The sequence below is a fragment of the Montipora capricornis genome, chromosome 1 (genome assembly GCF_036669925.1).
Source record: "Montipora capricornis isolate CH-2021 chromosome 1, ASM3666992v2, whole genome shotgun sequence".
NCBI classification, from domain to species: Eukaryota; Metazoa; Cnidaria; class Anthozoa; order Scleractinia; family Acroporidae; genus Montipora; species Montipora capricornis.
This window is the reverse complement of record NC_090883.1, coordinates 31,916,676-31,929,175: the sequence shown is the minus strand read 5'-3', so window position 1 is coordinate 31,929,175 and position 12,500 is coordinate 31,916,676. Positions and strand designations below refer to the sequence as shown.

The following is a 12,500-nucleotide window of genomic DNA, read 5'->3' as shown; positions in this document are numbered from 1 at the left end:
ATTGAAGTTATATTTAGTAACTTTAATTAGCACGACAAACAAAGAAAGCACAGAGGAATAGCTATAACCAGTCTCATATCCAACAAGCGCGAATAGAATAATTGTTTCATTAAATTCCTTAAACCCCGAAAGTTTGGAAGTACCAAATACAAGCGAAAATAGGGACAAAATCCTAGTGAAATCGAAAAATACTTGATGAAGATGCAACGTTGTGTAATACCTTGTGGTCAGACAGACGCAGGCTCATCACAAAAACATTTCTTACCTTTTCGCGTACTTCTAAGCTTCGGAATTGATCCAAACTTTCCACAAAAACGTTTTTTTTTGCTTTGGACCGAGAGAAATTTCGCTTTCTGGGGAAAAGAATTTTAGTTTAGCAACGCTAAGCGTGATCATTTACTATACAAGGTCAAACTAAGGTATATGTATGAGCTGATAACCGAGATTGAGTGAACCAATCAGAGCACGGGAAATGCATTATCCGAGGTTGAGAATTTAATAATTATTGTTATTAAATTTTCAACCTCGGTTAATACCTTTCTCGTGCTCTGATTGGTTCACTCAATCTCGGTTATCGGCTCATATACCTTAGGTTGGGGTTTGGCCTTATATGGAAAATGACTGCGCTATACGTTGGTAAGCTAAAAAAAATTTTCTCTGGAAAGCGAAATTTCTCTCTGAATGAAGACAAAAAAAAAATTTCCTTTTGCAGAAAGTTTGGATCAATTCCGACATTTACAAGTACGGAGAAAGGTAAGAAATGTTTTTGTGATGAGCCTGCGTCTGTCTGACAACCAGGTATTAAACAACATCGCATCTTCATCAAGTGTTTTTCGATTTTGCTCGGATTTTCTCGCTTTTTTCACTTGTACTTCGTACTTCCAAACTTTTGGAGTTTAAGGAATTTAATAAAACAATTATTCCATTCGCGCTTGTTGGATGTGAAACTGGTTAATGTAAAGCCTGAACTCAGCGCTACACGCCTTGTTGGTTATTTACCATCTCATATCCAAGGCACGCTCATGAAATAATTGTTAAATAAACACAGAGGTAAGCTCACAAGCTCTATCCAAATATGGGCCACTCTCCAGTCACTCCTTACCTGTTCTTCCGCTGCCACAATGTACATGGCTAATACTGGTAAAACAGCCCCATTCATTGTCATAGAAACTGACATCTTATCCAAAGGTATGCCATCAAATAGCATCTAAGTAGACAGAAAAGCATTATAGTGAATAACAAGCTCAAAATTTGTCCTTGGCATTCGTCACGTTTTGGAAAAACCTTTTTATCTGACTACCTTCATATCTTCAACAGAATCTACGGCCACCCCAGCCATTCCAACATCACCATGGACTCTTGGGTTATCTGAATCATACCTGAAAAAGAAAAAAAAAATTAACAAAGGACGCACACTTACACTGACATAGTGTATTTGCCCATCTGGCTCTAACAGGTGGAATGAGCTACAAACCGATTTTCAGTGAGGAAGGAAAACTGGGAATTCTGGAAAAAAAACCCTTGGAGAAACGTCAGGAAGACTAGCTCAAAGTCAGTCCACGTATGGGAAAAAGCAAAATAACTTAAAAGGAGATATTTTCTGAAAATTTGTTGGATTAGTCCTGGACTGGTCACCTTGTCCAACAAAAGCCCCTGACTTATTCTGACAAAACCTTAAGGAGCAGATACTGGTCTTACAGACACTTGTTTTGTCCTACATCACAACTGTGGTCAAATAAAGGAAGATGATGATGATGGCGATGAAGAAGATGATGACCATGGTGATTAAATGATGATGATCTTCAGATGATGATGAACTCACTTAGAAACTAAAAATTACTGTGACGTAAAAACGCCATTAGTTAGCTTTTGGTGTATTTCATTTATCATTATTATAGCCAGGAATGTCTCTAAGCACTGGCTGCCAGTGAAAATCACTGCTTGAGAAAGGGGTGATCGCCGGTTGAATTTTGGCCATTGATCACAGCAACAGAGTTTAAAAGTCATTCAATGTGTTAGCAAAAAAAAACTTGAATATCTGTTACTATACGGAATTATCACTAGAATTTATCCATACTGGAAATAAAATAAAAGCAGCGTTTTAAGTACTATTATGCAAAACTTGTCTTCTCTTTCCAGGTGTTGCGAGATGCTGGGAACAGTCTTGTTACCAGGTTCAGAGCATAAACGTACTGCCTCAATAGAACCTTCAACCGGATGAATTTATTCTTGACTATGTCGCTGATTATTGTTTCAATTCCAAGGCAAAGTGGTCCAGACTTTCCTGTCATATTTCATATTCCTTTTTGTTCTAATGAGCAGGAGGTAATTACATTGTACAGCTCCGTGTTTGAATTCAACCCAATTAAATTTTGTAAATTACTGGACAGGTATTATTTCCTGATTGATACTGGGTTTTTAACAAATTAATAACTAAAAAGTGAGAAATGCTGGTAAGGAAACCCATTTTGTAAACTGACAGCTTAATCAAGGCTCTTATTTGGTTCTTCACTGTGCCTTTACATACCCTCTATGGGTGGGCAAATCAAATGCCACGCTGAGTCCCTGTTGCCCTGCCTTGATATTATCACGGTAAAACTTGTTGCTTTCTTCAACAGTACTAAAACCTGCATACTAAAAACACATGATGATGATAATAATAATAATAATAATTATTATTATTATCATTATTACATTGAGTGAATGTGAGAATGATTTACACATATGAAATGAAATGTTAATGGAACCCATTGGGAACTCAGAAAAATCCGAGACCCAGATGGGATTCAAACCCACAACCCTCAGTGATCTAGTCGAATGCTCTAACCACTGAGCTACTGGAGACTCTATGGTGAGAAAGGGTGAAATGTGGGTCTTTGACTAGAGCTGCATCTAAAATATGCTTTAATGTGACAGCGTGATGCAGTTATAAGCTATGCTGTCAGTCATTATTTGACTCTGTAGCTGCGTAATGAAGCTCGAGTCAAAGACCCACATTTTACCCTTGCTCACCACAGAGTCTCCAATGGATCATGGATCAGAGAAGATAGCCACATCTCACGGCTTTTGACTGTAACCTATCAACATACATGTAACTGAGTTTGTGAGATTTCTGATGTACAGTACACTAACTCACTGGCAACTTCCCAACCTTATACCAACTGTGAAAAGTGAGATATTCACACATCACTACGTACTAGTTATGCCAGCCTGAGACATTTTAACATATTGAATTTTAAAAACAAACTAGCATACACCTAGTCTAAAATGTCTTTGATGGTTTGCTTATCTTTGAGCAGTACTGTTCATGTATACCTATTATGATTGTCTTACAGAAACAGCTAAAGTATACTAAGTTAAACAGAAAAGTGCAGTGGGAGAGTTTCACATGACAGTCAGGGAATAAGAGGTATTGTATAAATACATTGTGTGCAATATACCTGTCTGATTGTCCAAGGACGGTTGGTATACATGGTTGGATATGGTCCCCTTGTGAAAGGAAACTTTCCTGGAATCTCTTCCTGCAAAAGCTGAGTGTCTGCCTTGGTATAAACAGGCTTGATGTCTATACCCTTCATTTTGAAAGAAACCAACATCAGGCTAATTATAAATATGTAATTTATCAATTTATTAAAATTTATCAAAAAATGACAAAACCTGTGGTTAAACATTAGTAATAAAATTATTGTTAGCTAATTTGCACAGGACCTTAACCCATTCACACCTCAAATGCCCTAGAACACCCCCAGTGACGAGTAAAATCGTCCAGGGCATTAGAGTCAGAGTAAAATCTGTTAAGTGTCACTCTCAGGGGTTATGATAAATGGGTTAGGTTATTGCATGAATTATATTAAATTGGAACTGGCTTTGAGAAATTACAATCACAGAGAGGTTTTAATTATGTTCAGTCAGTGACATACACAACGTTATTGTAGCCTGGATGGATGATAATTACCTGACGTGTGTGTCTGAATGTCTTAATTAAACTAATGAGGCTAAATATCATATACTTTTGGCAAAGTTAAAACCAAGCCACTGCGTCGGTTTATACTGAGATAATTATTTGGGGGAACTCCAGGAGGCCATTGCTATGTGCTTTGGCTCGAGTCACCTTGTTGCTTACTCTCTTGCTTTTCCCTCCCTCAGGCCTCCCTCCCATGTTTTAGGGTAAGTATAAGTTATGTGTACATTCCACACTGGTCTCAGTGATGTGTTGACAGGTCCTGTAGAACCGACGGAGTGTGGCTCAATTGCCATGGTGACCTCCTTGCTGCTGAGGAGAGTGCTCCTCCTCTCTTTCTACATTTACCTTTCCAGCACCCATTTTATACCCTCTAGTAAATTGGTGTTACAGTTTGTAGTGTTTTACGCCATAAGAAGTGATGCTTGAAGTACTAAAGGCTGACCTTACGAAATGCCCCAAGGGTTATTCCAGCTATCTTGTACCGAATAAATATATATATATTTTTTTGGCTTTCATTTGTTGTAAAAGGTAATTATAAATTAATAATTCCACTATTCGGTACAAATGAAGGTTGTTGTTGACTTCAAAACCTCTAGTTTATGCCAGTTTAGATGCAAACTGCTTGTTCATAATATACTCTAGATTTCGTTGTTGTCAGATAAAAGAATCAAAGAAGTTACTTCTAAGGATTGGTATAAAGAAAATCTCTCTTGAGAGACTCTTTGTTGAGTGCACCACATTTCAGTGGTCAATCTTATTGGCAGAGAAGAGTAACCTTTCATGGCTGAAAAAAATTAAGAAATCAGTCAAGAGAGCACGCTGAAGAGAGGTGTGTACAGTCATGTAGATACTGTATATAATTTCTCTGCTACAATTTTTTCGATACCTCTGGTGTGTGCCATGTTAACTTTTTTTCGGGATCAGCACCTTTCAATTGCTTCTTTGCAAGTTCAACCCATTCTGGATGCAATGGTTCTCGATGGAGAAAACGCTTCCCAGCAACCTAAAAATAGAGAAATGTAATTCAACAAACATGCATATTTATTAAGCCTTTGACACCCAAACCGGTCTTAACCGGCCAGAACCCCCCCCCCCCCCCCCCCCCAGGAGTCACTGGGTTAATGTGGTCTTAGGTTCAATTCCTGCCCAGTGGGTTCCTGACTTCCATTTCTATTTTCCCTTCACCCATTGCCAAGCAACTTCCACATTATTGTCTTACTGACACTCACATTACACCATTATCACTCTCAACATTTCGCATGCGTTGTTTACAATATTGTGTTCATTATGGTTATGAAGTTCTAACATTGGCGACTCAGGCAAACTTGCAAGAAAAGACCAACTAACAGCACTCAAACCTTGAACAGCCTTTCAATGACTGTCAGGTGCTCTGCAGAAGCAACCAATAGTCGGATTTGGATAAAGTCATGAAAGTGACAAAAAAAACTACACTGCAGACAATTTTTGAACAGTGATAACAAAATATCAACCCCTCGCATTTATTTTTCAAGGGCTGCCGACAAAAAAGGCGTAGCATTTCTCCCATCCTAACCGGTGAGGGGAAGGGGGAGGGGGGGGGGGGTAGGTAATTAAATTGGAACGATCCTCAATTAGAATCTTTTCACTTTAACCACAAAGAAATAAAGCTGAAGAAACTACAACTACATAAAACTGAACTGAAAACACGATCTGCTACTATTTGACTTTTTTGCTGCCTTCACTAAGGAACGAATCGTGTGGACATTCACGTCTCAAAAAGCTAATAGCTTGTCCAACGTTAAGTCGATACAATGAGCTATACCTGATAGGCTGCTGATAACGGTGTAAATAGAGCTTTGCTTTTGAGCCTGGAGCTTGTCAACATATCACAAAAGAAACCACTATTAACCTACACGTAAACACCGTACGAATGAGTACGGTTGTTTAAACTAAGGTTATATGAAGTATAGGGCCACAAACAGAGACAGCTGACCGAACAAGATGACTGTCACGTAATGTGTCATGTACATGACTTCCGGCCGATTCGCTTGAGTTCCTTTAGCGCGAGGGAATCTATGGACTATCTAAAGCCCGGGATATCGATGTCGCTTATGTCAATCTTGTTTGACCCAAATTGCTTTCATAGGAAGAAAAAACATGTAGGCCTATTGTCCATACATGGTAGATCGCTTTGCCACTGATGCCCCGTTCTGTTGCCTTCTCGCTTTCCCGTCTTACATTTAGATACAAAGTAGGAGTCGATGTCGTGAATGAATTAGTAACTAAATGCCTTTCCACCTGGTTCGTATGTTTGAAAGCAGTTTGAGCATGCACAAAAGCTAACCTTCAATATTTTAATGTCTGTAATCTTTCTTTGACATTAGTCAGACAAAATTCCTGTGTTTCTTACGCGGCTTGGTGAACTGCAGCTGGGCGCACGTGAAAATTGGTCAAGTGAATCCCACTCATTGAACAAGTCCAGAAGCGGCACTGAACATAGGGGAGGCCCAGGAGAGGCTCCAGGAATAATTAAATTATGTGAGAAAGATATAGGAACCTTATTCGTTTATAAATTTTAATAGAACCCAAATAGCTTCAATTTGCACCGGCTTGGTCTCGTCACCGGAAATGCCGTGTCATGGAAACAGCCTATTGAACCATTGTGATTTCTCGCTTAATAAATTATGCCCAGCTAAGATGTGCTATGCAAATTGTGGTAAGGAAGGAGTCTTAGATTTATAACTGAATGCCTGACCAACCAGGGAAATCCGTTCCTTTGGGTTTACGCAAGCGCTCCTCCCTTCCTCCTCAGTTTCCTGCAAAGCCTTGAGCCCGCGATACGAAATAGGATGAAATGAACAGTGTGGGAAATATATCTGTATCACTTCGTAGGCCTTTTTTAGACTCGAAAATGAAGCCGAAGTCTTAATTCCGGCACCCTTTATCTGAGAAATTTGGCCATGGAATCGTTTTATGAAGTGGTTGGTCTAAATAATGTTATTTCTTGAGCTACTTTTGTTTTTCTTTGTGCATGCATGAGTGCCGGCTCAGCTGTGTTTTGGAATGTAGGCGAATTCCTTGTCTCTTTTCTACCCATCCAGGGATCTCGAGTATGGTTACTTGAGGGAAAAGATTGGGTTCCCGCCACGGTCACTGAATCAAAAGGTGGAGAAGTTACATTCCGAACTGACTATGACAAGGTGAGATGGAAAATATATTAAGTACACCGGTCGGGATCTCGTGTTTGCAAATGATCCACACTTAATAAATGTGGAAAGATCGAAACAAACTGCCGATCTTGAATGACACTTTTACTCAGAGAATGAGAATTTGCATTAGCAATCGCTCTTTTTTTAAGCCTTTCAGAATCTATTGAATGCTTGAGCGTTCAATCTTTCACTTACATTAGAATAAGTTAATTCAGATAAGTATGTCTCTGGTCTGGATAAAGTATTTTTGCGCACAGATATGATATTTTGTGTAAGTGGATTAAGACATGCCTACAAGTCTTCCTCTGTTATCTGCTGCCTTTTTCTTTCCAAAAGAAACACTTTTTGATCATACGTAATTACGAATTATGGTTCATTATACATGTAGCTCAAATTGTACATGTTGTCCGGTAGAGACGGGTTTTATTAATTTATATGCTTTTAAGATCTCAAATTAATCATATATGGGCGTTTGTGTATACATATATATCGTAGATCTCTATTCCAGACAGAAGTGAGATAATTTTGCATTCCAAAATGAGTCATAATAAAATAATGCGGGGTAACATTAAATCTTTTGTGCCTTTTGAAGAGATTATAAACATGGAGATTCATTGTTTTGAACAATATTGGCTGACAACCAGAATTGTTCAGGCCGAATTGTTTACTGTTACTTTTTCCCTGCTGATATTGAGTGTTGCATGCAATAATAATTATTATTTTGAAGTGGGAAATTTGGGAAGAAATTTTCAATATCATTGATGCGATCTGAAGTAGCATAGGTTTCAGTTTGCGTTTCAACTTTCATAGCTTATACATGTGGAAACTTTATTATGTCTAGAAAATGTGCAAAGGCAGATAGTTATAATTATTTACAATGTAAATAATATAAGGTTATGAAAACTGTCTAAAATACTCACGTTTCAAAGTGTCTAAACATTTTAGCTTGAAAAATAATATTTGATATTTCTCATTCAAAGAATTTCGAAAAATTTTAGAAAACTTACAGTACTTCAGCTTTACAGCTGTGGGCCTCTCCTACTCTTTCTCCATCTTATAGTGCTGAGCAGCTTGCAACTAAAGAAATCCATTGGAGCTTCTATTTTTGCAACATTCTTCTATCACTTCTGCATTATGGGTGATTATGCAAGTTGATGCAAGATCTTCTAATAGTCTTTATTAAAACTTTAAACAACAAAAGAAGGTGTTTTGTTTGACTGTAGGGGTCTGTACAGGTATTTTAAATGGGATCTTAAGCACTCCATGTTTTTAAGCCAAGGATGGAAACCAGAAAAGAACATCGTGTATTCCTGGATCATGGCAGTAGACTGCAAGATTGTTAAACTAATTGCCCCTTGGGATAGACTGCAAGCAGTCTCTCTTTTGCTTGAAAATTGGATAAGAGAACGTGATGTGCAAGCGGTGAAGCCGCAAACCGTGATCGTGTGGGTGTAGGGAGATGAGCTCTCCACGCTACTCACGGCTTGTGGCTTTGCCCTTCACATATCACATTGATTTTTTCTCTCTGTGGATTTTTGAGCAAAAGAGAGACTTCCCACAGTCTACCCTTGGGAAAGATACCTAGCAATATAAATGTGTTAGTGTCACTACAAGTTAGAAAGGACAACATCTTGCTTCCAATTGCCGTTCGTGGCTTTGTCAAGGCAGACATTGTATGTGGTTTTGTATTTGACTTGATTCAGAAGGTCATTATTTATTTTCTTCAAATCCAAATTATGTAACCCATTGACTCCTCGGGCGCTTGAGGACGCACCCAGTCGACAAGTAAAATTGTCTGGTGTTAGACAGAGTAAAATCTGTTAAGTCTCACCCCCAGGAGTCAATGGGTTAATCGTAACTTATTGCCTTCCTCATCGGTAGATCCAGGAGGGGTCATGCAGGGTATTTGTATAAGGCCGGAGGCTGGATGTTTTGTCCGGTTGTTTACCATTTCACGTCCGGTGCTTTGATGCTATTAAGTTGGTCCTTCAAACTAACAATAAGTCACATTGCCTTATTATGCTTACTAAATGAAATAATCAATGTGTTGGTATTTTCTTCATGTGATAAGTTTAGTTTTTTCCAGTCTCAAGGATGTAACAGCATTTCTGAGAGTTTCATTATTTTATATTATTATATGGCTTGTGTTTGTAGCCGATATAACGTGCACTCTGATTGGCTAATTGTGACTGAATTGTAGGGCATTATTGTCCTGTAATGCCCACGGGCCATTACGGGCTTGCAAAACAAAGCAAAAGGTAATTAAAAAGCCATTATAATAAACTACTCACTAACCGAGCTAGCTCGAGCCGTACCGTACCTGTATTATAGAGGGCATGGCTTTACTGTACATGTATTTCCTGGCTGGGACTCGGTTGTTCTTTGCCAGAAAGTATAACATTATTCTAGCCACAAATGAACTTCTACATACATAACATACATGTATTTATCAATAAAATTCAGTATCTTCACTGTTTTCATGTTTTCACTTGTCTGCCAACTGGCCACTTAATACATTTTGTTTCTTCCCCCCCTCCCCCCCCCCCAATTTTGCATAACTATTGTTTCCAGTTTCTCTTGGGACTTACATGTACAATGGTCCCAAGTGAAAACAAAAACAATGCTTATGCAACATTTTGGGGTACAAGCAAAGAGTATTATGGTATTTTCTGAAGTGGCCTATGCATTAGGTGACATGCTTTTACTTGTTGGCCGACACAGTCATCGGCTGTGTGTTGATGATGTGTCAACCAACACGTGGAAAGGTGCATCGTTCACTAACCTGTTAGTCGGAATTGGATTCGTTACTGTAACCAAAACACATGCTATGAAAATAAAATAGCAAGATAATGGATAATAATTAAGTTCCTGAAATCCCTTTTTTCATCAACAGACATACAGTATTGGAAAAGATTCACTCAAAAGACAGAATGTTACACCCATGCACCAAACAAGTGTGGATGGTGTGGATGATATGGCCAACTTAGGAGATCTCCATGATGCAGCAATTTTACACAATCTTCATCTCAGATACAAAAATGACAAGATTTACGTAAGCCAGCCCTTTGTATTTTCCATTTAGAACCACAGCTTTCCCAGCCTCATTTTCCAGTATAATGTGCAGTTTAATTCATTGCCAGTATGGTACTGTGAAACTAATTTAATGAAGTGCCAAGATGCTGAGAACGTTGGTATATTTACTTTTAGGGTTTTGTTTAACAAGTGTCCTTTGTATACATTAATTTTTATTAGTAGGATCAAAAGGTTAAGTACTGTTGGTTTACCAAGGTTGTATAGAGATTTTCTAAACCAAGGTTCCACTCTAGTTACTATACATGTAGCATAGACCTTATTCATAAATGGCGGTCACATTTTTAATTCTTTCGTCCACGTGCATATTAGACTACCAAGCCTCATTTTAGAGCAAGAATTCTTTTCAATTCACTGTATGGTATCGAGGCTTGGTAGGCTAATTTGCACTTCGACAAAAGAACTATAAATTGGCCGCCATTTATGAATAAGGTCTATAGTGTGTTTGTCGCCGGACCCACTGGTCAAGAATTTTATGAATAATTTTTCTTCTTTTAGCTCAGACCATTGCTTGAGAAAACTCTTATCTATAGAAGGAAATGTCCCTCGTCTTGCAACCCTCAGAAATGGTTGGGACCAATCTTACAATTTCTGTTCATTCTCTATACCTACATGTATAATCACCTTCTGTCGCATCGAGGACGAGCCCTCATAGCAAATTAAGTTGCTTACATGTTCTTTGTACATTGGTAGGAAAAATAATTTGTTGGGTACATTTACTTGTAGATTCCTGTTGCTTTCCCAGTGACAAGTTTGAACTTGGTGCTCTTCATCTCCAGAAGAGTGGCCCAAGCAAAGCTCCAAGCCCTTCTGATTGGTTAGATCCCCTTATTTAGCTGGGACCTTAACAGGTGCTACCACTCTGGACCAGAGTGAACCCAGGTGTTAATGAGGGTAAGGGGTAATTCCATTCCTGTCCCTGAGGTATAGCCCCATTATGGTGCAGTATTAACATCATACCCAGTCCCTCTGCCTTTTTTCACTGTTTTTCCTTGTTTCAGACCTACATAGGTTCAATCCTATGTGCAGTAAATCCGTATTACATCATTGAAGGATTGTATGACAAATCAATGATGGAAATGTACAGAGAAAAGCACATTGGGGAGCTTCCTCCTCATGTGTTTGCCATCGCCAATGAGTGCTACTATTCCATGTGGAAGAGAGGAGAAAACCAGTGTGTACTTATAAGGTAGTGAATCCTAACCCTAACACACCAGTACTAGTAAGGATAAAAATGGAGACTACAGACTTACAATGTAATTTTGCATAATTTTGTTGTCTCATTCTTTAAACAACGGGAGTATTGATGTCACAGCTCATTTGCATTTTTTAGACATTAGCCTGTAGTCTGCATTAATTTTTATAACGACTACTCCAGTAAACTATCTTCTTAGTTGCTTTATGTTCCAAAATTGTACACTAAATACTTTTAATTATTTTGATGTACATTCTCCACCCTATGAGAGTCCTTTAGTTTGACCCTTCTACTTCCTCCAAACAGTACTTAAAGTGCCCATAACCTAATTTTTCTTCACGACATCTTAATCTACACATATCTCATAGATGTTTCGCGAAAAAAAAAATTGCGATTTGAAAATGAAATATGAAAACATTCAAATTTGCTGCCATTTTGGTTCACCATTCACCTTAGTCTTCTATGGATTTTTCCCGGTCACAATACTGCTGTGACGTAGATTAAGGAACACGTGACTTCAAGTGAAAAAGGAATAGCGATATAAACAGTATAGTAAGGAATAATTCCCTTGAAAATGCCTAAAAGATGCATAACCACTCGATGTAACAACACAGCTGATCCTAAAATTTAAAGAATCAGTATACGTAGGAATCCTTCGACTTGCAAAACGCAATACCTCAAAAAAGAAGGAAAAATGGCTGCAGATTTTGTCTTGGTAAAACTTCTTCACTGTGCTACATGTAGATTCACTTCAAAGAGTATGACTTTCAGTATTGTATGGACAGCGAAACAAAAAGATCTTTGAAGGCGGATGAGATTCGCTTACAGGAACAGACATTCTGGTAAGCGTTGACTTTAATTCCCTTGCGAGACCTTCCTTATCCTCTTGTTTTTTTCTGTAATTTTGTAACCATTCCTTGTCTGCTAATGGTTCTTCCACGTAGGGTTTTGTGTAGTTCTAGGTTTCAGTGCTAGCGCTGGCTGACTCGTCGAGACCGGCAACTACTCGCCTCAAATTTTTTTTTTAAAATCGCCAGTTTATTCACTTCCAGGTTCAGAGGCA

At 38.4% G+C, this 12,500-nt stretch overlaps 2 protein-coding genes across 2 annotated transcripts in view; one reads left to right on the top strand and one right to left on the bottom strand.

Annotated features, from left to right (window-relative positions):
* Positions 1 to 5,894, bottom strand: part of LOC138038838 (methylmalonyl-CoA mutase, mitochondrial-like) — a 25,684-nt gene extending 19,790 nt beyond the window's left edge. The window contains exons 1-6 of the mRNA XM_068884909.1: positions 5,766 to 5,894; positions 4,851 to 4,967; positions 3,441 to 3,572; positions 2,528 to 2,634; positions 1,301 to 1,379; positions 1,103 to 1,207 (exon numbers count right to left, since the gene is read on the bottom strand). Of these exons, the coding sequence (XP_068741010.1) occupies positions 1,103 to 1,207; positions 1,301 to 1,379; positions 2,528 to 2,634; positions 3,441 to 3,572; positions 4,851 to 4,967; positions 5,766 to 5,828 (603 nt within the window). The 5' untranslated portion in view covers positions 5,829 to 5,894. The remainder of the gene's footprint in view (positions 1 to 1,102; positions 1,208 to 1,300; positions 1,380 to 2,527; positions 2,635 to 3,440; positions 3,573 to 4,850; positions 4,968 to 5,765) is intronic.
* Positions 5,895 to 6,795: 901 nt separating this feature from the next.
* LOC138038825 (unconventional myosin-X-like) overlaps positions 6,796 to 12,500 on the top strand; it is a 60,850-nt gene continuing 55,145 nt past the window's right edge. The window contains exons 1-4 of the mRNA XM_068884897.1: positions 6,796 to 6,924; positions 7,045 to 7,143; positions 10,046 to 10,204; positions 11,244 to 11,431. Of these exons, the coding sequence (XP_068740998.1) occupies positions 6,904 to 6,924; positions 7,045 to 7,143; positions 10,046 to 10,204; positions 11,244 to 11,431 (467 nt within the window). The 5' untranslated portion in view covers positions 6,796 to 6,903. The remainder of the gene's footprint in view (positions 6,925 to 7,044; positions 7,144 to 10,045; positions 10,205 to 11,243; positions 11,432 to 12,500) is intronic.